We start from the raw sequence: 23,773 nt of genomic DNA on the forward strand, positions 1-23,773 counted from the left end.
ATAACTTTTCCCTGGAGAACCAACTTCTTAGGAACCAGAAGCAAACTTTAATAGTCCTGACAATAAAAGAATAGAACTGTACCACACGTCCTATGCACTATCATGGATAAATATGTACAGAAATACAGTGAAACTTCCTCCAACACAGCTACAAAGTGACACTTTGTGCAGACAAACAGCAACGGCGGCGTTCCTCACAGCACCGTTAACAGACCATAGCAGAAGTGCCCTTACAGTGTCTGATAAAGCAAGTTAATACATTTTAATCATGTTTATGTAATTGAACAGTTAAACGAAGGAAAAAACCGTGGTTACATGTTATAACTTGTTCAAGTACCTGAAATAAACTGGCTCTTGGATAAGCTTCGGCCTTTTTAGTTGCGGTATCACGTAAATTATCGTTTCCTCAGTGGTGACTAATTAAGAAGGGGGAAATAAGGCTTCATAAACGAGCTGGGAGTCGCTGGCTATGACAAACCAAAGCTCTGGGCTGCGGCAGTGCCGTATGTACACAGGGACAGGACACATCCATGCTGGCCCTGCCCCGGCGGGGCCGCTCCGCCTGCTCCCAGCGGGATCGGGGATGGACGCGGGGTGAGGATGTCGATCCGAGGAGGAGACGTCCGTGCCTCGGCCATGCACGGCTGGGAACAGGCCGGGACCGTGCCCTGTGGGGTTATTCCTTACACCTTCTTCCTGTCGGCGCCGTCGGCGGGCTCGGCTCGCTGCGCAGGGAAGGCGTGGTGGTACAGGTGTCTGTGGGTGGCAGCCGCGCTGTACAGCTTGTACAAGGCCTGGGGAGAGAAACACAGTCACTGGCCAGCCCCTTCCCACTCCCAGGGAATCCCAAACCCAGGGAATCCCAATCCATTCCAGCCCATCGTGGCCCCTGCATGTTCTGTGCACCAGCGCGGTTGGGTCAAGTGTTCAACACACAAAAGGCTCCAGCTCGCGGATTTAGGACCTGAGGGAACAGCTGGAGCTGGGCCAGGGAAGGTTTAGGTTGGAGATCAGGGAAAGGCTCTTCCCCCAGAGGGTGCTGGGCACTGCCCAGGCTCCCCAGGGAATGGGCACGGCCCCGAGGCTGCCAGAGCTCCAGGAGCGTTTGGACAGCGCTGCCAGGGATGCCCAGGCTGGGATTGCTGGCATGTCCAGGCAAGGCCGGGAGCTGCCCTGGATGATCCCTGTGGGTCCCTTCCAGCTCAGGATATTCTGTGACTCTACAATTCCAATTTTTCGAACACCTCATGCCCCTAGAGCTGTATTAAATCCATTATTCGGACTATGAGTGAGGGATTTGGGGGTTTTTCCCTTCGTGTTTCACGCAGTTTCAATTCCTGCAGCCTCAGCGTTTGCTTTCCCCCCTCAGGCAGCTCCCCGAGGTGATCAGGGTGTGACGGGTCATTGTCCCCATCATTCTTCTGCAGATAATGCGGATTTTTTCCTTCTGAATTTACTGTTTTCCGTTTGTCCTGGAGCGAGGCCAGGCTCAGAACAGGCGGGAGCGGCTGCGGGGCTGCCCTGGAGCTGTGCTTCCCACACGGAACCGATGGCACAGCACCCACAGGGCTGGGACCGGGCTCCGATCCCATGGGGGTGACAGGAGAGTAACTCCCCATGTCCCTCCCTGCCTGTTCCCCACCTTTGTCCCAGAGAAAGCGGCACAGGGGGTGCCAGGACACGGCTCTGGCTGCAGAGGATTTGGTGTGACCATCAGGGAGCTGACATTCCCATTTCAAATGAACTTGTCACTGAGGGAGGAAAAAACCAACCCAAATCCCACCAGTTCCTGCTGGGGACCGCTGGCAGGCCAGGATTAGCTCTGGAAAGGGTGGGAAGAGGCACCTGACCAGCAGGAACCCACACTGACAGGGTGACGTGTTCCTTGTGGGCTCAGGGGCTGAATGAAGCAGGAGAGGCTGAAGGGGCAGCAAGGAGGAGGAGGGTGAGGGCTGAGATGTCTCCAGTGTCCAACAGGATGCTGATCACATCCCAAACAGGCTTTTGGGAACAGAAGGGGCGTTTTGGGATTGGGAACACAGTGGACTGGTGGAGGAGACTTCACACAGCTTCTCTGCTTGTCTTCCTTGAAAATTCACCTTCAAGCCCCATCTAAGTGACCTTGCAGCATTTTGTGCAGTTTTAGAGGGTTTTGTGCTGCCAAACCAGTCCCACAGTGCTCATTTTTACTTGGCAGGCTTTGTTCAACACCTCATCCACAGCAAATCCCATGTTCTGCCTCTTGCTGGGGTTGGTATCCCTGGGGTCTCACAGGGCTGCCCTGGCTGCTGGGAGGGATGAGGGGTGGGAGGGTTTTTAACAGCTGGAATTTCTTCTAAAGGAACTCTCCACAGAACCCAGTGGCTCAGGAGGTGGCACTGCCAGCTGGAGCTGGCAGCCTTTGGTGACACAGAAAAACATGGAAAGGTCTCGTGTCACACCTCAGCCAGGCTGGGGAGGCCCTTGGACACAGAGCTGGAATAACATCCAGGTGCAGGAAGGTTGCCTTTTTTTTGGTTTAGGCAGATCCTGGTGAGGCTTTGCCCAAGGAACATTCCAGGGGCTCACACTGGGATCCTGCAGTGCTGGGCAGGAGGAGCACAAGGAGCCGGGCACACAGAGCTGCTGGGGCTGTGATCATAAATCAGAATCCCAGAATGGTTTGGGCTGGAAGGGACCTCTAAAGACCATCCAGCTCCAATCCCCCTGCCATGGGCAGGGACATGGTTGGCTATCCCAAGCTGCTCCAAGCCCCAATGTCCAGCCTGGCCTGGGACACTTCCAGGGATCCAGGGGCAGCCACAGCTTCTCTGGGCACCCTGTGCCACGGCCTCAGCACCCTCCCAGCCAGGAATTCCTTCCCAATATCCCATCCATCCCTGCCCTCTGGCAGTGGGAAGCCATTCCCTCTCGTCCAAAGTCCCTCTGCAGCTCTCCTGGAGCCCCTTTAGGCCCTGCAAGGGGCTCTGAGCTCTCCCTGGATCCTTCTCCAGGTGAACACCCCCAGCTCTCCCAGCCTGGCTCCAGAGCAGAGGGGCCCCAGCCCTTGGAGCATCTCTGGGACCTCCTCTGGACTTGTTCCAGCAGCTCCACGCCCTTCTGATGTTGGACCCCAAAGCTGGAGGCAGCTCTGCAGGTGGGGTCTCCCCTGAGTGGGGCAGAGGGGCAGAACCTCCCTCTCTCATTCAGGTTTTCCTGCTCCTGGAAGGCCTGTACAGGGACCATTTTCCCTCAGAGCAGCTCCCCTGCCACGCTGGGAGAGCAGGATTGTATTCCTTGTGCTGCCCAGGGAGATGCTGGGAGATGAACTGTGCCTCCCGGGCTCTGCGTTCAGCTTAATCCATTATGGGGTGGTTTTTCCCAAAAAACAACACCCACAGCACTTCCAGCAGCACGGAGAGGCCTGGCCAGGCTGTCCCTGCCTGCACCTGCACAGCTGGTGCTCCAAAACAGTCTGGGGTTTGGGTTTGACCTCCTGGCACAACAGGAAAATCCCCCAACAGAACTGCTGGGAGAAAGACGAAAATCCCCATCGTATCCTCTGATACGTTCCTCGCTCCCCACCCAAATCTCTCTCCCACTTGGCTCCCAGAAGCGCCTGGAGCGCCGTGCCCACATCCACACCCTTGCCCAGGCATCTGGATCACAGGGAACAGCCAGAGCCAGCCAGGCCAGCAGCTGCTGCCCCAAGCCCTTGTGACTCCCATCCTCCACCAGCCCAGACATGCTTTTGGGGCCAAGATGCTTTTCCCAGGAGCCCAGGGCCTGGCTGGCCCCAGCAGCATGCGGAGAACAAGAGCCACTTACCTCATTGGTGCTTCCCTGGGAGAGGCATTGGGAAGGGGGAGACAGAAAGAGAAAGAAACAGCTCTGTGTATCACAGGTGTCCATGGGGTGCTCCCAGGGGGGCTCATCCCAAACTGGCCCCTTCTTGCAGGACCCCTCACTGCTCCGTCCATCCCTCCTGCACCTGGTCCCACTGCCGTGGGACAGAGCCGCTGGCTCGTGGTGGGCACGGTGACACTGCCCAACCCAGCACCTCCCCTCTGCCACAGCTCCTTCCTGGGAGAACTTTCCCTCTGCTTGGAAAGCCATGGGGGCCTGTGGCAGCCAGGAACAGCTCCAAGCACTTTACCCTCTTTATTTTCCCCCAGCTGGACATGCTGCAAAGTGGGCAGCACCTCTGGTTTCCTGCTGTGTCCTGTTCTTGCTGAACTCCCACTGCTTTCTGCACTGGGATGGGCTTAAATATTCCAGCATATCCCAAAGGCTCCTGGGAAGTGCCCCTGGGCAAAGAGCCACTGCAGGGGGTTTTACTGGGGGTGCTCAGGCTGCTGGGGACAGGGCAGCTGGGATGAATCCAGCTGGAACACCAGGGATGTCTCTGCTGAGCAGCACCACTGCCCACCTCTGCAATGAAGGAACATCAGTAAACATTGCCTTTATTTCCCCCAAAGCTGCAAGGTCAGCTGCAGCAGCACAGGGAAGCAGGGAAATGTGCTTGCTCTCCATGAAAACCTCACTGGTGCAGGAAAAGCAGGGAAGGAGAAGGTGGAGAAGGGCCCTTCCTGGCAGAAATTAGACCTGGGATGGCTCCTGAGGGATGAGCTCATCCAGCTCTGCCGTGGGAAGGGCAGGAGGGCACTGCAGCCTTTTGGCTCTTTGGGCACAGGGATTGTAGCCCTGGATGGGGTGCAGGGGGTCAGTGGGAGTCTGTGTGGGCCGGGCTTTCCCTTTTCTGCTGTGGGAACAGGGAAGGGCTGCAATGGGAAATCAGGGTCTGGTGCCAAAACAAGGAGAGCCAAGACCTGGCCTTTACCTCTGGCAGAGCCAAAATCCCTGCCCTGAACCAGGGGAGAGCGATGGCTGCTCCTCTTTAACACCCACAGGCATGCACACACCAAGCACACACACCAGGATCCTTCCCAGGGGGATCCAGGACAGAGCTGCCCATTCCCACAAGGCTCCAGCAACTCACATTGGTGACAGGTAAGACAAGTAGGAAAGAAAAAGGCAGAACAAAAGAGCTTGCTGGGAGTTTTCTGAGATCTACACAGCTTGTTTTCCACACTGGACAGGAACTGGAGGCTCAGGGACACAGCTCCAGCCTTGCTCACCCCGCCTGTGCTGCCCCATGACCTCCCCCTTACAACAAACTCTACAAACTGATCTGAAAACAATTCCTCTGCCCCTCCTCTCCCTATCTGGAAGGTCTAAGGAACGGATTAGAGTTTCAATTAAAACAGGGTACAGATCTCCCTGCACTGACCCCAGCACAAGCAGCAGCTGGATCTAACCCTAAAAGCCAAAACCATCTCAAAGGGGAGGAAAATCAGGAAAACTCAAGGCTTAAAAAAACCCAGTGGGGTGCAGGGAGGGTGCTTTTAGTGTGCTGGTTTGAAATCAAAAGCTCTTTAGCCTACCTGGTCCCACAAGGCTGCGGCCACTTGGTCTATTACTGCGCCCAGTTCTCTGTACTCCCCAGAGTATCTGATATAAGCCCAGGTACAGAGTGTGATAAGTGTCAAGCCCAGAATCATGTTGCACAGGCTGGCTATGATGTCCAAGCCAATGAAGCCGGTGACGCCGGCCAGCACGTAGGTGATGAAGATGACGACGAAGAGCGTGGCCGGGGTGCGGGCGGCGTGGAAGATGTTCTTGCTGTCGTTGTGTTTGATGTACTGGATGTAGAGCTCGTCGATCTCGGCCTCCAGCTGCTGCAGGTAGCGCCGGCTGAACTCCTCCCCTCCCATCTTCTTCACCCCGCGGAAAAGCCGCACGGCCTCGTCCTTCAGCTCCACGTGCTTGGCCTGCAGGTCGCTGGGAGCCAGGAAGGGTTTGTCCCCTCCGCACACCTGCGTGGGGAAGGTGGGGAGAGCACTGCTGAAATGGCACTGCTCAAACAGGGAAATCACTGCTCCCACAGGGAAATCACTGCTGAAATGGCACTGCTGAAACAGGGAAATCCCTGCTGAAACAGGGAAATCCCTGCTGAAATGGCACTGCTGAAACAGGGAAATCACTGCTGAAACAGAGAAATCACTGCTGAAATGGCACTGCTGAAACAGGGAAATCCCTGCTGAAACAGGGAAATCACTGCTGAAACAGGGAAATCCCTGCTGAAACAGGGAAATCCCTGCTGAAACAGGGAAATCACTGCTGAAATGGCACTGCTGAAACAGGGAAATCCCTGCTCAAACAGGGAAATCCCTGCTCCCACAGGGAAATCACTGCTGAAATGGCACTGCTGAAACAGGGAAATCACTGCTGAAACAGAGAAATCACTGCTGAAACAGAGAAATCACTGCTGAAATGGCACTGCTGAAACAGGGAAATCCCTGCTGAAACAGGGAAATCACTGCTCCCACAGGGAAATCACTGCTGAAATGGCACTGCTGAAACAGGGAAATCACTGCTCAAACAGGGAAATCACTGCTGAAATGGCACTGCTCAAACAGGGAAATCACTGCTGAAACAGGGAAATCACTGCTGAAATGGCACTGCTCAAACAGGGAAATCACTGCTCAAACAGGGAAATCACTGCTGAAATGGCACTGCTCCCACAGGGAAATCACTGCTCCCACAGGGAAATCACTGCTCCCACAGGGAAACCACTGCTGAAATGGCACTGATCCCACAGGGAAATCACTGCTCCCACAGGGAAATCACCCCTGACACAGGGAAATCACTCCTGAAATGTCACTCCTAACACAGGGAAATCTGAAATTAGGGTTAGGGGCTAGGGTTAGGGAAGGAATTCCTGGCTGTGAGGGTGGAGAGGCCCAGAGTGCCCAGAGAAGCTGTGGCTGCCCCTGGATCCCTGGCAGTGCCCAAGGCCAGGCTGGACATTAGGGCTTGGAGCAACCTGGGACAGTGGAAGGTGTCCCTGCCCATGGCAGGGGTGGAACTGGATGGGATTTAAGGTCCCTCCCAACCCAAACCCTTCTGGGATTCCGTGAATCTATGACAGGAGAGCCAGGAGAAAGGAAGGAGCAGGAAGGGACACACTCAGCACCACCCACCTCTTCCATCCTCTTGCTGTAGGTGTCTTTGGCAGTGGCAACTGCTGCTAAATTGTTGGCTTCTGCTGTGGCCTGTAGGGGCAAAAGGGGCACAAAGCTTAGGTGCAGAAGGACAGGGTTAAGTTGTGCAAGTGCAAGGCCCCCTGTGGACACAGCCAGGACACGTGTGTGGCATCCAGAATTAGCCAGGGGGGCTCTCCCAGCCTCCAACTGATCCCAAACAAACTCATCCCATACTGACACATCCAAAAGCCTGCACAAAGAGAGGATTCCTACCCTCCAAGCCAGAGCAATGAAAACTTTGGCTTCAGCTGTGGGAACCAGCAAGGCAAGAGATAAAAGACTCAGCCACAAGTAAACAGCTAAAGCTGCAACACCCGGCAAGGCCCTCTGGCTCCGGCAGCCACTTCCCATGTGTCACCTCCCTGTGTGGCCCCATGGATGTCATTCACCTGTAGGAATCATTCCAGCTGAGCTGGCTGAAGCTGTGTGCAACCAGCAATTCCCCACAGCCCATCCCAGCTGTGATTCCTCAGGCATGTGGGGCTCGTGGCTGCCAAACGCTTCCCAAAGTGCTGTTCCTTGGGTGGTTACACTGAGGCATTTGGAATAAAGTCACAGCAGACCCACTGTGCTGCACTAGCTGGACACCTCTGCCAATTCCTGGGGAATTAGTGGCACTTACACTGCAGGAATTCCCACAGCTCCCACTCACACATACCTGCAGCATCGACTTGGGGTGTGGCAACTCCTCCCCTTGGTAGATCTTTATGTAGGCCTGGAAAAGCACAGGGAAAAGGAAACCATGTGGAATGCAGCACACAGGAGCACTATCAACCACCCCCACCCAGCTCCAGACACAGCTGTGGCAGGATTTAGAAGCAGGGAAGAGGAGGATGTTCCAGCACAAGATGGCTTTGGTCAGAAAATGCCACTCCTTGGGTGGCCCGGGTCAGTCAGCAGAGGCTCTCCCTGCTCCACTCACTCCCAAGTATCCCTCCCAAAGGATCTGCACCTACCTCAGTCCTTCCCTGAAGGAGGAGGAGCCAAGGTAGCCCTGGAGAGTAGGTGGTGAGAATTACTCACCAATGTCTCGAATGGAAATGTCCCAGTAGTCATGACAACAAAAATAAGCTTTTTCCAAAGGCAACTGGAATACAGGCCTCAGCTTATCCCCCTCCAGCCCTCAATTCTCCAGGGGAGGAAAACAGCTCCTCCCACTTTCTGGGCTCGCTGTGGTCAAATCCATGACCATGAGGTGTTTGCCCTCTGCTGCAGTGTCAGCACTGTCAGTGCTGCCCTGCCTGCTGCTGCTGCTTTCCCCTTTAGCTACAGCAAAATTCCACAGATGAAGAAATCTACTTTCCCTAAATAAGTACCTTAAAATACTCCACAAGGCCTCGACAGGTGATATGGTTTCCATTGATCTCCTTAACGTCCAGGTTCTCAGGACTGAGAAGCCAAGGAATCAAAATCTTCAAGTTCTTGATGAACTCATCGTCTATTTCTGGAAAAAAGAAAAAAAAGGCATCACAGAATCCCAGAATAGTTTGGGTTGGAAGGGACCTTAAAGATGTTCCAATCCCCTGCCAAGGACATGGAAGGTTCTCACCCCAAAGAGTGGAAGGAACAGGCTCCCCAGGGAACAGTCACATTCCCAAGGCCGCCCAGAGCTCCAGAAGGGTCTGGCCAAAGCTCTCAGGCACAAGGTGGGATTTGTGGTGTTTCCATTAAATTAAACTGTACAGGACTGAAGGCAGAAAAAACCAGTGCAACAGCCAGGCATCTGGCAGGTGAGGAAAGCAGGAAAGATCCCCCACATTTCTTCCATCAGAGCACAAAAAGCTGAGTACAGCTCTGAGGAAACAAGAAAATTGTGTCAAGAAGCTGCTGACAGCTCCTGTCTGCACACAGCACATGTTCCACACTCCTCAGCACCTGAGATTAAGGGGGAACTCCAGGGATCAGCTCAGTTTCCACCAGCCCACCTCCCTCCTGCTTAGCACGGAGTTTGCCAGGAGAGCAAGTCTGAGCCAGACAAAACCAGGGAAAAACTCACGTCTTTGCTTGCTAATTTAAGTAGCTAATGGTCTGCTTTATTGCTACGATTGCAGCAGCCTGGAACCAGCCACAAGGAGTTCACAACAAACACCTAAAAATATCCCCAGCACGTGGCTCCTTTCAGGGTGGAGGATCTCACCACAGCTCTTTTCTCTCTCCCCCTTTTTTTAACCTGCTGAACCAAGCCTGCCCTGTAGGGAAACCACTGATCAGATAAGCCAGGCAGATTAAACATTCCCTGGAAAGCCTTTCAAAGTGAAATAACGTTCTGAGAGCTTGTGGAACCAGCCTTCCACCCACCACAAGCACCAGCCTCGAAGTAACCAGGCTGTGCCTGTGCAGGTGAGGCACAGGAATTAACTGCAGGCTTAACACCACGTCCATAAACTTCCAGTGTCATCCCTGCCCTTCCCAGTTTTCCCATCAGTGTTCTGACAGTGGGTACTGCCAGCAGCTCTGAGGCCTTGTCAGCCTCCCACGCCTTTTCTCCCTCCATGTCTGTCTGCTGCACTGGGAAGAAGCAAATGGGGGTGTGCCCATCACTGAGAGGAGGATCCAATTCCTCTCCCAGAAGTTTTTTCATGGGGCTTTCAGGAAGAAGCAGGACAGTCTGCCAGGGCTTCTAAGGAATCAGGTTAGAAACCAGAGCTTTGCCCTCGTACCTTTCAGTTTTCCATCGAAATTGGGGTTGGTGGCAACTTTGAGGCCGGGGTGAGGTAAGAGGAAGCAGGAGATTTTGGTGAAGCAGGAATGGATGTGCTTCCTGACATTCTGCAGCTCCTCGTGCTGATTGCCTGACACCTGTGGGGACAATGAATCACAGAATCCCAGAATATCTGGAGTTAGAAGTGCCCACAAGGATCATCCAGGGCAGCTCCTGGCCCTGCACAGACACCCCAAAATCCCACCCTGGGATTGTTGTCCAAACGCTCCTGGAGCTCTGGCAGCCTCAGGGCCGTGCCCATTCCCTGGGGAGCCTGGGCAGTGCCCAGCACCCTCTGGGGGAAGAGCCTTGTCCTGAAATCCAACCTAAACCTCCCCTGGCCCAGCTCCAGCCGTTCCCTCAGGTTCTGTCAGTGGTCACCAGAGAGAAAAGCTTGGTGCTGCCTGTCCACTTCCCAAAGTTTGGGATCAGGGAGTTTCCTTCTGATAGGAATACTGGGATAATGCTGAGCCAGCAGTGCTGGCAGGAGCACAGGATACTCCACACTGTGGCTGCTTACAGTGGGGGAAAGGAACACAGATGATCCCACAGGCATGAGGACAAAGAGAAGGAACTGGAGCATCTCTGACCACATGCCCTGGAGCATGTTATTATCATTTGGAAAAATGCACATGTCCATGTATGACTGGAATACAAAAACATTTGGGATTTCCCACTAGGGCCTTCCTCATCTCACATTTAATTAGGTTTCTCCACTACCAAATCATCCATGCATTTCCTGACTGATCCCAACCAATCCTTGCCCATCACTTTTATTGTACAACTACCTAATGACCAAAAAATCATTCCCAGTCTCTTGGGAATCTGCTGACTCCCATTGCTGTCCACTCTCCCAGAGAGTCCCAGGGAGCTGGGCTTGGGCAGAAGCCTGAACGTGGCAAGGAAATTCACCCTCCCCAAATGCCTCCTCTGGGATTTTAATGCACGGAGTGTGACCATAACCAGCACTGCAGCTCACACCTGACATCCAGTGCTGCTGCCACCCAGCTGAACAGGAAAATTATGGAATCACAAAGTGGATTGGGTTGGAAAGGACCTTAAAGATCATCCCATCCCACCCCCTGCCATGAGCAGGGACACCTTCCCTGATCCCAGGGTGCTCCAGAACCAAGAGCACGCAAAACGTACCTTCAGCCTCTTCTCCAAAAATCTTGCACCACCATCAGATCCATAAGAAAACTCATAAGGGAAGCTCCAGTCACGAACAAGGAATATAAGGGACTGGAAAACACAGAACAGTGGGGTCAATTACATACTGCTCAGAGCCCACAGCAGTGGCTGAGCATCCCCCTGCACCCTCACCCCCATTTCACACCACATCAAAACCTATCCCTGAGTCTTTTCCCAGCTCCAGCAGCATCTCCCACCTTTCCTGGGGGAAATAAGAGGCCCCTGTGTGCATGGCACTGAGACTACTCCACTGTCCCACAAGGAAAAGGGGGAGCATCCCCCAAACTGCTGCACCAGTTTGAGTCCCTGGCTGGGAGAAGAGCATCAATCATCTAAACTGCCCAAGAAAAGGGATTGTTGCTAACCAGGACAAAAGGCAATGAGCTCCCTAATTCCAGCCACATTTAGTTCCAGCCTATAGGAATTCTACAGGCTCATTTTTTCAGCCTTTTTCACTGGGCAGCCTTCCAGACAGACTTTTAATGAGAAGCAGATGCAGAGGAATGAGAGTGAATAAGAAATCATTGGCTTTTGTAATCTTTATTGAGGCATTCAAAGTTCCTGGGCAATAAATAAATAAATACCAGAATGGTCAACTTGGAATCTTTAAAAACAAACAAAAAAAAAAAGTTTTCAGAAAAAAATCAGGTCTCCAGTGCCTCATCTGTGCAAGGGAACAACATCCCATGTAGGAAATAAAGGGTTTGGAGGGGGAAGTCCTGAATGCCAAAGCCCAGAAGGGTCTGGCAGAGGTGCCAGGGTTCCTCTCATGCACATGGATAAGCAGGTCAGCAAGTGGAACCCATTTCATTGGAATTTCCCTAAAATTTGTCTATGTTTAGAACAAAAATCTAATGGAGGGAGGGGAAATATTTCTGCTCTTTATTTCTCTTCTAAAAAACATCAGAAAAAGTTAAAAAAGAAGGAGAGAACAGCGAGTTGGCTTTTTTGAACTGCAGGAGAAGCCACAGTGACTGTACCCAGCAAGCTGGTTCAGGACATGCTGTTCTCTCAAACACCATGAGATGCTTAAGAGACATGTCCATGTTTAGGACTTTTCCACAAACACATTATGCACGCCTTGAATCGAGAATTATTACTTTGTATTTCTGAAGTAAAATTGTTGCAGGCAGGCTGTGTTTACCATTGCCTTTGTGAAGGCCCCACACTCAGGGCCAGCCTCTGGCAAGGGCTCCTCAGTGTGAGGAGAGGAGGGAGACAAAGGGAAATGTGAATTTTCCACTGCCAAGTCTCACTTCCTTTCCAGCAGGATCAATGCCACTGCAGTTTTACTGTGACACTTGGAGAATCACAGGACCCCAGGATGATTCAGGTTGCAAGGGACATTAAAGCCCATCCAGCCCTCCCCTGCCATGGGCAGGGACACCTTCCACTGTCCCAGGCTGCTCCCAGCCCCGTCCAACCTGGCCTTGGACACTTCCAGGGATCCAGGGGCAGCCACAGCTTCTCTGGGAAAACTCTGCCAGGGCCTCCCCACCCTCACTTTTCCTGCTTTCTAATCAACACATTCATGTCTAAAAACATGTTCTGCAGGAGCCAGCCCATGCTGGATGTGGACAGGAGATCATTTCTCACCTGGCCACAGCACCACTGACCCTTCTACCACATTTATCACACCCACAAAGGTTTCCAGCATCGTTTGACAATTTTCCCCTGATCATTAATGAAGATGACATTGAATCAGAGAGAGCCTGGGGGGATCCCAAGGAAACACTTCTGAAGGATGATGATTCCCTGTTACAATTAGTTCCACGTGCTCTGGCATCTATCAGTTAATGAGTTTTTAATCCATTAACAATGGATTAAAGCAGACAATGCTGACTTCATTTGCTTTTCAGCAGCATCCTGGAGAGATAAGGCTGACAGAAGGCGACGGATCATGGCAAGAGTTACCTTTATCAACCCAACTCGTGCTCTTCTAAAAATTGATAATGGGATTGTTTGACAAGAGTCACCATCCACAAACTGTGCAAGCTGACAGCAATTACAGTGTTTGGGAAAATCAGAGCCTATTATCCAGCCCTAATGATTTAAGCATGTTTAAGTTTCCCCTCACAGCCTCCTTTTTACTGATGAAGTAGGAAGTATCTCAGTTTCACTGGAATATTTGGCTGCATTATCCCCACAGTTTTTAAATAAGGAGCAGGAATATTTATTTAATGTCTGGCTTTTTGCTGTACCATGTTACAACTTTCTTCAAGCTCTTGCCTGTCATATATTTTTACTGGTAGTTTTACCATTTATCAGTCACCAGCCCACACCAGAATCCAACACACCTTCAAAATCTCAATTTATCCATTTGTTGTATTTTTTAACCTTTTAATTTTATTTCCACTTCCTGACCATAGACACCTTATAAACCCCTTAGTCCTTCCAGGACAACAATTCTCTTTATATGTTGGCAAGCAAATGTAAAATAGCTGCAACTTATTCCCAGTTACTCTTGGGATTTTTACAGCATGCTTTGTTTCCCTGCTGGTTTTTACTTTGGGAAGTTCACAAACTCTCATCCAACCTAATCAAAACACTCCTGTCTTTAAAAACAGGCACCAGCCTCACCTACTGTGAGTGCCCAATGCTCTCTCTTTTTTTTAACAGCAGCTTTCCACAGGTTGGGGAACAGCAGGATGAACAGATGTCCCTTACTTGAAGTTAAAACCCCACTCAAACCGAGTTTTCCCACAGCTTAGCTAATCCTTATCCTTTCATTTTGCCAGGAGCAGGGATTCCCAGGGCAGGTGAGTTCAAACCTCTTAGAACAAAGGTTGGGCAGAGTTCCTGACTACAGAGAGTGACAAACCTGCTGCAAAATCAGCTGCTTTCCAAGCCTGGCAGGACAGTGCAGAGCTCTTGGGATGGCAAGGGTTCAGAGAGGAAAGAAAGAGGGATGTTGGATGTACTGGGAAGCAAAGAAGCACAAAGCTGTTCCTTGGAGCAGCTGAGCCGATCCCCAGGCAATCCCATCTCCTCCCATCCTGCAAACTGCAGTGACACCTCGTGGTGAAGCCAACGGGCTCCGGGACAAATGAGCTGGCCTGGACGCTTGGACTCACCTGGAAAGGCTTCTGGAATGTCTCCTCCATGGCCAGCCGGCCATACTCGGTGAAAAGCTGGAAGGAGAAGGACAGAACCGGACAATGAGTTTGTCACTGCGGGACACAGGGGCACCAGCACCAAGCTCTGCTCTGTGTGAGCAGGGACAGGACCCAGGAACAGCTGGAACTGGGCCAGGGAGGGTTTAGGTTGGAGATCAGGACAAAGCTCTTCCCCCAGAGGGTGCTGGGCACTGCCCAGGCTCCCCAAGGAATGGGCACGGCCCCAAGGCTGCCAGAGCTCCAGGAGCGTTTGGACAGCGCTGCCAGGGATGCCCAGGGTGGGGTTGTTGGGGGGGTCTGTGCAGGGACAGGGGTTGGATTCCATGATCCCTGTGGATCCTTTGAGAGACTTCTATGATTCTACAAAGCAGTGAGGGACATTTATGACTGGGGCCTAACAGCACCACGCACAGAGCTGGACACAGAGTGGCTGTGGGCTGCCAGCTCCCACCCCAGAGGCACACGGAGCTGTTATGGACCATCACCCTGCTGAGCTCTCATGTGAGAGATCCCAGCCTGGAGCTTTTGGCTGCCAAATCTGTGGAAAATGGCTCAGATCAGCTGCTTGCTGCTGGTTTCATACCAACCAGAAACTTCTCGTGCTCCAGGGGGCTGCTGGAGCCCTGCTGCCTCTGAACACTCCAGGAACGAGCGGAAATGAATTCAGAAATAAGTACTTTCCCTGCAAACCCCCGCTGTGCAAAGACTCTAAAATCAGCCTACCAGCAAGATTTGAAGACTCTCCAGTCTCTCTGCACTCTAGTTTCTAACTGAAGGCACAATAATGTGTTTCACAGATGCCTAAAAATGGGTCAACTTGTTAAACAGTCATGGCTTAAAATCCAAACTGAAAGATCAGAGCTACACTGAATAAATTCAGTGTTTAAAAAGTGTTATTGTTAATAATATTTATGGACTGAAATAATTCAGCCTTCAAATGCTGATTTTTCCAGCTGACTTTCCTTTCCTTAAGCTCCTGGAAAAACCTGCCTAATTAATCAGTCAATCACCTGAACAGAAGAGAAAGCAGAAGGTAATTCCAGGAAATGGGCAGGACACCTGTGCCACAAAAATCCCATTAACTGCTTGTCTCCAACAGTCATGGCTGGAATCACCCTTAGAGGGTCCCCTGTACTGCGCCAGCACCAGATGGCAACATCCAGGCTGATCATTCACAATCACAGAACAAAATCTCAGGATGGTTTAGGTTGGGAGGGACCTGAAATTCCACCCAGTGCCACGCCCTGCCATGGGCAGGGACACCTCCACTATCCCAGGTTGCTCTGAGATCCATCCAACTTGGCCTTGGACACTTCCAGGGATGAGGCAGCCACAGCTGCTCTGGGAAACTTGTTCCAGTGCCTCACAGACAACAATTTCCTCCCAACATCTACCTAACCCTGCCCTCTGGCAGTGGGAAGCCATTCCCCTTTGTCCTGTCCCTCCAGGCCCTTGTAAAGAGCCTCTCCATCCTTCTTGTTGGCCCTTGAAAGGCCATAATTAGGTCACCCCGAAGCTCCTCTTACCTGCAAGTGCTGCAGATCATCCTCCTGCACATTCTGGGACAAGTTATAAACCTGTATTTAAATAAAAAGACAACTTCAGATCACTAAGAACAGCCTGTCCTTGGGGCTAACATATGCTTGGTGTGGCTAAAGCCTATGACAGCCCCATGGGGACAGGGGCAAGGTCCCAGGTGGTGCTGGTACAAGTGGTAGGAAGGGAAGCCCTGTCAGGCTCTGTGGTTGCTGGGCAGTGAACTCCTCCAGCCCAGAGGTTTCTTACCTGGATGGAGCTGATCATGGTGCTGAGGGCAAACACAGTGGCCGAGTCCCTGAGGGTGGACTGGCTGTCAAAGGTGCCCTGCGTGTCCATCAGCAGCACCGCGACCTGCGGGGCACAAAGCTCCTGTCAGCACTCCCAGGACCTGCCCCCAGGCAAACCCACCCTCGTGGGCCACGGGGTGAATGGCAGCTGAGTTACTGTGCTGGAGTCTCACTGCTTCTGCCTCAGCCTCGTAATTGGTGGGGGACAAAGGAAAAGCACATCCCCAGCCACTCCTGACAGCAGGGGGACTCCAGCAGGCAGCAAAATTAATGCTCTACAAGGCAGTGAGGGAACAGCTCTGCTCCTCAAACAGCTGCTGTCAGTGCAGAGGAGGCTCTGCCTGAGTCTGCATCAGAAACCAAACACATATTGCACCTCCCTAACCCAAACACACTCAGCCAGCGTTAGGAATCACACCCTGAACGACTCAGTGCCACTTTGGTGCCGTGCTCTGCATTCAAGTGCAGATAAATATTCCTGCCTATAAGCTGAATTTGCAGGGTGCTGCAAATCCACTATGATCACTCTGAATGAAGAAACTCCACTTTACAGCTGCTGCTCCAGGAAAGGGGAGCAGTTTGCAAGGACATGAGATTCAAGATCTCTGGGAATAGTACTGAAATAAACTCTGGGATGCCCAGAGTTGAGGGACATTTAGACAACATATCAGAGACACTGGACACCACATCACCTCACTGTGTTAAACCCACCCATGCTAAATTAGGGATATGGCATTGAAAACCTTCCCTAAACTTGCCCAGCCACCTAAGACAAGGCAAGAGAGTCTCAAAAGCTGGAAGAGGAAAATGAGCTGACAGCAACAAAGACACACACACACCTTGGTGCCATCGGGCTTGTCCACCAGGAAAACCTCACTCCATATCTGAATCCCGGTCGTCTCCCGCTCGGAGCCGCCCCTCCAGGAGAAACCAGTCAGAGGCTCGTTGTAATCCCCAACCCAGTCCACTGCTTCCTGCAGGGAGGAGCAGAAGTTGTTGGAATTCTCATCTCACTTTGGTTTTACACTTTTCCCCTGCGCTGCCTCCACCCCAGTGCTAGAGAGGGACAGTCCCTACTGGAGAGGGCTCCTTACAAAATGGTAAGAGGTTAAGAACCCCATAAGGGAGGTTTTTCCTTCCTTTACTGCCAAGGCACTTCAAATCCTGGGGGCAGTTTTGGGCCCCTTACAACAAGAAGGACATAGAAGGGATGGAGTGTGTCCATGGAAGCAAGTGGAGCTGGAGGAGGGTCTGGAACACCAGGAGCACCTGAGGGAGCTGGGAAAGGGGCTCAGCCTGGAGAAAAGGAGGCTCAGGGGGGACCTTTTGGCTCTGCACAACTCCCTGAGGGTGCAGCCAGGTGGGAATTGGGCTCTGCTCCCAGGGAACAAGCAGCAGGAAAAGAGGAAACAATCTGGTTACACCAGGGAAGGTTTGGGTTGGATATTAGCAAAATGTTTTTCACTGGAAGGGTGGTCACACATTGGAACAGGCTGCTCTGGGCAGTGGTGGAGTCCCCGTCCCTGGAAGTGTTCAAAAGACATGGATATGACACCTGGGGACATGGTTTAGTGGTGAATATGGTGGTGTTGGGTTAGCAGCTGGGTTCAATGACCTCAGAGGGATTTTCCAACCTAAATGATTCTGTGATTCAGGGCAGCAGATGTGAACACCCCTCCTTCAAAGTTAAGAGTCCATGGGACAGTTCTTCCTGGGGAAGGATCTGCTCTGTTTTATTTTGTGAAGCCCACACTCATGAGAGGCTTGAGCATTCCAAGAGCACCGAGTCCTGTCCAGCTCATGGGAGCAACGAGGAACATCACGCCCTAGGAACGGCCTCCGGTGCTGCAGCCTTACCTTATTGTACATGTACCGCAGCATGAAGTCCATCAGGAACGATTTTCCTTTCCTAAAGGCTCCAGCCACGGACACAGCCACGACCTCCTTATCTCTGACAGCCTCGGAGAGGAGGATGCGGTTCAGGGCGGCTTCATCCAGCTCAAAGGAGTGGTCATCTTTGACAATGAGGACCTGCACTGGCCCTGCCTTCCTCACGGATTCCTCCTCCTCAGAGCTCCACTCGTAAGCCTTGTCTGCAAAACTACCTGTGTGAACAGGGAAAACAAGAGGCTTTTGGTTCCTTCCTCTGCACAGTGAGGAGTCACCAACAGAGGTGATAAGAGGCCCAATAGCTCAATTATCCATCCCAAAATGGCATCCTCCAGAGCAGATCTGCTCCACCTGGCCACAGCCATCCCAGTGGATGAGTCCATGCCACTTTGGGGTCATCTGACCACGTACTCCACACAGGCAGAGCTCCCTGCTGGAACCTCTGTTGACAGAACGCATCTGCTGGATTTTATCCTACACGGAGAACAGATCCCTTCAACTTCCTACATAAACAGCACCTGCTGTAACACCTCCCTTAGCCCTTTCTCAGATGGAAAAGTCCAAGTCTCCTGATCGTCCCTTCTACCACATTATCTAGGGATCTGCTCTCCTCTGGACACTCCCCACCAGGTCCTTCCTGAAGGCTGACTCAAAAATGGAAGCAGCTCTCCAGCTGAGGTGTCCAAGGACCTCACATCTTTATCAAAGGATGCTGCCTTTGTGTATCCTGTGCCACTGCTATTCCTGTAGCAACACATTCCTGCTCCATCTGCAGACTGCACTGATGCTCCAAGCGCAATCCACTGTTCCTACCATCAGCCTCGTCGGCAGCATCCCCCGGGATGCTCCCAGCAGGAACCAGGCCATGCAGACACAGGCCCATCCTGATAAAAGCCACTTCTCCACTCCCAAGTGGAAAGCACACACAAAGCACAGGCACTGCCCACTTTCCCACTTGGAAATGGCGAGGTTCCCTGTGGAGCTGCTCCCCAGGCTGTGGAGGGATCATACAGGAGGGTCTCACAGGACCCAGATGCATTTTAAGACCTGCAGCCCTGGGATTTGCAAAGAGCAGGCTGGCTCCAGTAATTTTCCTTTCCTGGTCTTTCCAAACTTTCCAGCACAGGGAAGAGATGCCGAAGGTGATTAATGTGCCAGTCAGCTCACCTAGAGCCACATGAAACCTCCTTGCCAGCAGGGAAATGAGCACAAGATGGAAAGTTCCCCCCACATTCCGACAAAAACTTCCTAGATCACAGGCTTGGGCTGTAATTTTCCCAAGTTTTGCCTCAAGCTAAACCTCCTCAGTCTCTGTTTCAGCCCCTGACCTTGGGGACCCAGTTTAGAACTGTTTCAAAGCACAACATGCTAAAAGAGAAGTTACAAATATCAAGAGGAATAGGACTTGCCCATTCCGGGCCTCTCTATAAAGAAGCCTCCAGCAGTAACTCCATATTTGAAATAACAGCAGCACTTTTGTGATTTCCTAAGATCCCACAAGGAAGTACCAGGATCATTAAGCCTGGTTGCCAGGGGATTTCTGGAGGCTCTCGGACATATACTATGAGCTTTCTTAGCTCACAGCTGAAAGACAAAGATCTTTTCTTTCCAATGCTTGGAGGTTTTTTAGCTAAACAAAAGTCCCAAACGTTCTGAAAAGCGAGATTCTCCACCAGACTGCAGCACTAAAATCCCTTCGAGCACCAGCCCCTGCCCTGTGTCACTGCTTAGGGGCCTCCAGGAAAAAAAATCCTTCCCATTTCAAATCCACAGAGCCAGGATCCAGGCACACATCACCAAATGAAGGTGTCTGAGAGCAGGCACACACCAAACACCTTTTCCAGCACTGAGGCATTCCCAACAGGTAAGGATGGCCAGGTGCCAAAGGGCCACAGGCTCATGTGCTCTTTTTAAGCACTGCCAAGCTGCAAGGGCTATACAAAAGATAGGAAATGCCTCCTCTCTTGTGGTGTTTCCCAAAGTCCTGCTCACCTAACCCAGTCCAATTTTTATTTTCTTCTTCCAGCTGCACAGAAAAGACAGAGGAGAGATCCTTGGATAGGATGTAACTCATGGCAGGGATAGGAAAAGATTTGTAAATCAAATTAAACCTAAGTATTTCTGACTCTAACTCAGCCGTCAGGGTGCAACAGCTGTGCCACCTTCCCAGACCAGACAACTCCCACCTTTGGGCACACAGACAGAGGAAGTGGGACCAGTACTTTGGCTGAAGCCCCTCTGCTCTGGAGCAGGGCTGGGAGAGCTGGGGGTGTCCACCTGGAGAAGAGAAGGCTCCAGGGAGAGCTCAGAGCCCCTTGCAGGGCCTAAAGGGGCTCCAGGAGAGCTGGAGAGGGACTGGGGACAGGGGCCTGGAGTGACAGGACAAGGGGGAATGGCTTCCCAGTGCCAGAGGGCAGGGATGGATGGGATATTGGGAAGGAATCCCTGGCTGTGATGGTGGGAGGGCCCCTGGCACAGGGTGCCCAGAGAAGCTGTGGCTGCCCCTGGATCCCTGGCAGTGTCCCAGGCCAGGCTGGACAGGGCTTGGAGCAACCTGGGCTAGTGGGAAGTGTCCCTGCCCATGGCAGGAGGTGGGACTGGGTGAGCTTTAAGGTCCCTTCCCAACCCAAACTATTCTGGGATTCCATGATTTGTGGTTTTACTTATCCTGCACTAGCAGTGGGTACCAAGATGGGCACAAATCCTTGGATGCCCCTGGCTCAGACAGCTGAATGGATCTCCAAGTCCTGGCCAAGGATTCAAGCACCAGGACAGGGAGAGTCCCTGGCCATCCTGCTGCCAGAGGGAGAGCTCGTGCCAGATCCCCTCTCCTGGTGCCTAAATGGGATCTCCCAGGTCTTCCTCTCCCTCTGCTCTTTCCAGCAGCTGAACCAACAATCAGTGCAGAGGAGAAGGGATTGTTTTTTCCATTCAAATCATCAGAATCTGAAGGAGACTAATTTTTAAAAGCAGATATTAACAGATTTTAGGAGAATGTCTCCAGGCGCAGAAGTGGCCATGGTCTCCCAGGGGACATCCTTGTTTCCATCACCTGAACACCAGGAAAACCAGGATGCTTGCACAACATGAGCACAACACAAAGCATTATGAGCACGATATGTTGATTTCCCAGTTCCTTGGAGACAGCAGGAAAGAGAGATTATATTAAGCAGGTCTCAGAACTAATTTCATCCCTATCTCTGCTTCTTTCACATAGGATATCTGCAGACAAAACCATCTTTTTCGTATTTATTTTCATATTTCCATGTGATGAAACTTCCAGGTTCTGTTTATTAGATTATCCGCCACACTGGAGAGCCAGGGATTATTTTATAAAATGGCTGCGCACTGCTGGAAATCGATTATTTTAACTGGTCTTTCTGGCCATAAATGAGTTATTTGCCTTGAAGGAAGCTGTACCTGGCAATGGCAAAACCTCATCTGGCCAAAAAGGAGAGGAAGGAGAGCTCAGCTTTCCTAAACACACTCTTGTTTTCACTCCTTTTCTAACTTGACTCCTCCTCTCTCTCGGCTCTCTCCCGGCGCCCTGCAATTACGTCAATTCTCCAGCTGCTCATTCAGAAATTGTCAGGATACGGCTCCTTTTCCCCATTTCATAACAGCTCATTTCCATGACTCTGGAGCGGGGTGGAAGCCACGTCTCTTTTCCATATGGCGATTCCAAGTGGGAAGGAGAAGGAGATCAGGATTTGCGTTCGTGCTTACTGGGCTGTCAGACAGCATTAAAAAAGGAAGGAATTCTTTAACTGGTCTAAGACTTGCTTTTGACTAAATTAATTAAATTAAAACAGCGTATTTCACATTGTGCCTGTGTGCACAGTGACAGACATGACTAATGTACTTAACTTCTAGAGAAGAATAAATTAAGTAAATTACATGCCACTAATTATGCAATGTTTGGTGGGTGCTTGCTGAAGCCTGTTCTTCCTTAGCCATGGAAGAACAGGTCACAGAAATGCTGACTGCTTCCCAGAGTCCCACTAAGGAATCAGCCCTGTCCTCAGCTCAGCCTGCACAATAAATACATTTCATTCCAGAGAGTGAAACACAGCCATGTCCCATCATCTGTGCAAACACTGCGTGACCAGAGCCTGAGGAAGCCAATTTGCCAGCCCTGCTCTCAGGCTCTCTTGGATCCCAGGAGTCTCAGCTATCCAAGCACTGACTGTGGAAAGCAGGGACTGCAGCCTGGGCTTCAATTCCCTCGCTGAAGCTACAATCCCAGAATGGTTTGGGTTAGAAAGGACCTTAAAAATTACCTCATTCCACACCCCAGCCATGACACCTTCTGCTATCCCAGGTTGCTCCAAGCCTCATCCAACCTGGCCTTGGACACTTCCAGGGATCCAAGGGCAGCCACAGCCTCACTGGGCACGCTGTGCCAGGGCCTGCCCACCCTCACAGGGAAGAATTTCTCCCTCATATCTAATCTAATCTCTCCCCTTTTAGTTTAAATCAATTTCCCTTTGTCCTATCACTATCTGCCCACGTACAAAGTTGCACTCCTTTTTTATAAACCCCTTCCAAGTACTGGAAGGCCACAGTGAGGTCTCTCTGGAGCTTTCACTTCTCCAGGCAAAACAACCCCAGCTCAGATGTCACACACACAAATACACCAATGTCAGGCAGCGCTGCCATTCCGAGGGCGTTCAAACCAAGTTACTGCACGGAAAGCAAACTACCAAGGAGATAAAATTGAGGTTTGATAGGAAGCTTTAACTGGCCGTTTTTTCCTTGGAACAAAGTATCCCTGTATCGGCTGTGTCAGTCTGCTTATCAGCAGCTTTCAGGGGACCAGTTTAACCAGACATGATATCTGTGTGGGTCCTTTTCTGGAGTTTCCATCCCAAACATATCACACTACCACCAACAGCACCACGAGCCAAGCCCTGAACAGAGCCTGCAGTCAGCCTCCATCCCTCTGGACACTCTCCAGAGAGCTGCAGCTTGCAGGAAGCTTATCTGCCCTCCACAACGGCTCTGGGGAACACAGCCACCCTCTCCAAGCATCTCCCCTGCACTGGGCACGTTCAGCCTGGCTGCTGCTAGCACATGAGCTCTGCTCTCGTGTCTGTGCTGAACTCCCTCTGCCGCACGACAGCCAGCGATGATCAGCGGGGCTCTGAGGAGGCTGGGAGGGGCAGGGAGCTCCGAGCATGCATCAGGAATCCTCTCCTCCTCTCCACGACAGGCTGGCACAGAGCTCAGCACCTGATCCAGCCAACCAGGGAAAAATGGGGAACAAAGCATGGAAGCAATGCATGTGCACTGGAGAGTCAGAGCAGGGTGTTGTCCAGCAATAACCTGCCCTGCTTCTGCACAAAGGATGCACCCCAAAGAGCTGAGCCTGACCTGGCCAGCTGAGAGCTGGCAAATTCCCTCAGCAGGGACTGCCAGAAGGTGTCTAGACAGAAGTGCTCCTGGGAGATGGAGCCTTCCAGAGGGTGGAGCAGGGAAGCCTGGCTGGGCAAAGCCCTTTCTTACACCCATCCCTGCTCTGTGGTCCTGCCTGCACCATGCCCTCTGAAGGTTCCTGGCCAGCAAGTCAGAAAGCCTCCCAAGCTGGGTTTAACCACACACACACATTCACCACCCCTTTCTGTGTCACAGAATCCCACACTGGTTTGGGGTAGAAGGGATCTTAAAGCCCATCCAGTGTCAACCCTTACACTACGCTAGGTTGCTCCAAACCCCATCCAACCTGGCCTGGGACACTTCTGGTGATCCAGGGGCAGCCACAGCTTCTCTGAGCAACCTGTGCCAGGGCCTCGCCTCCCTCACAGGGAAGAATTTTTTCCTAATATCCCATCTGACCCTGCCCTCTGGCAGTAGGAAGCCATTTCCCCTTATCCTGGTACTATGTGGTCTCGTAAATAAGTCTCTCTCCATGCACCTCCTGCATCCAGGGCACAGCTGACCTCACAGCCACACAACCTTCCCTCA

At 51.9% G+C, this 23,773-nt stretch overlaps 1 protein-coding gene across 1 annotated transcript in view; it reads right to left on the reverse strand.

The window, feature by feature from the left end:
- Positions 1 to 166: 166 nt before the first annotated feature.
- The window catches only part of ATL1 (atlastin GTPase 1), a 29,697-nt gene continuing 6,090 nt past the window's right edge, over positions 167 to 23,773 (reverse strand). The window contains exons 2-13 of the mRNA XM_082283598.1: positions 17,777 to 18,024; positions 16,759 to 16,893; positions 15,879 to 15,983; positions 15,620 to 15,670; positions 14,052 to 14,108; positions 10,936 to 11,028; positions 9,746 to 9,884; positions 8,402 to 8,529; positions 7,744 to 7,800; positions 7,023 to 7,094; positions 5,424 to 5,855; positions 167 to 794 (exon numbers count right to left, since the gene is read on the reverse strand). Coding sequence (XP_082139724.1) covers positions 684 to 794; positions 5,424 to 5,855; positions 7,023 to 7,094; positions 7,744 to 7,800; positions 8,402 to 8,529; positions 9,746 to 9,884; positions 10,936 to 11,028; positions 14,052 to 14,108; positions 15,620 to 15,670; positions 15,879 to 15,983; positions 16,759 to 16,893; positions 17,777 to 18,024 — 1,628 coding nt within the window. The 3' untranslated portion in view covers positions 167 to 683. The remainder of the gene's footprint in view (positions 795 to 5,423; positions 5,856 to 7,022; positions 7,095 to 7,743; positions 7,801 to 8,401; positions 8,530 to 9,745; positions 9,885 to 10,935; positions 11,029 to 14,051; positions 14,109 to 15,619; positions 15,671 to 15,878; positions 15,984 to 16,758; positions 16,894 to 17,776; positions 18,025 to 23,773) is intronic.

Source organism: Coloeus monedula, assembly GCF_965178545.1.
Source record: "Coloeus monedula genome assembly, chromosome: 6".
NCBI classification, from domain to species: Eukaryota; Metazoa; Chordata; class Aves; order Passeriformes; family Corvidae; genus Coloeus; species Coloeus monedula.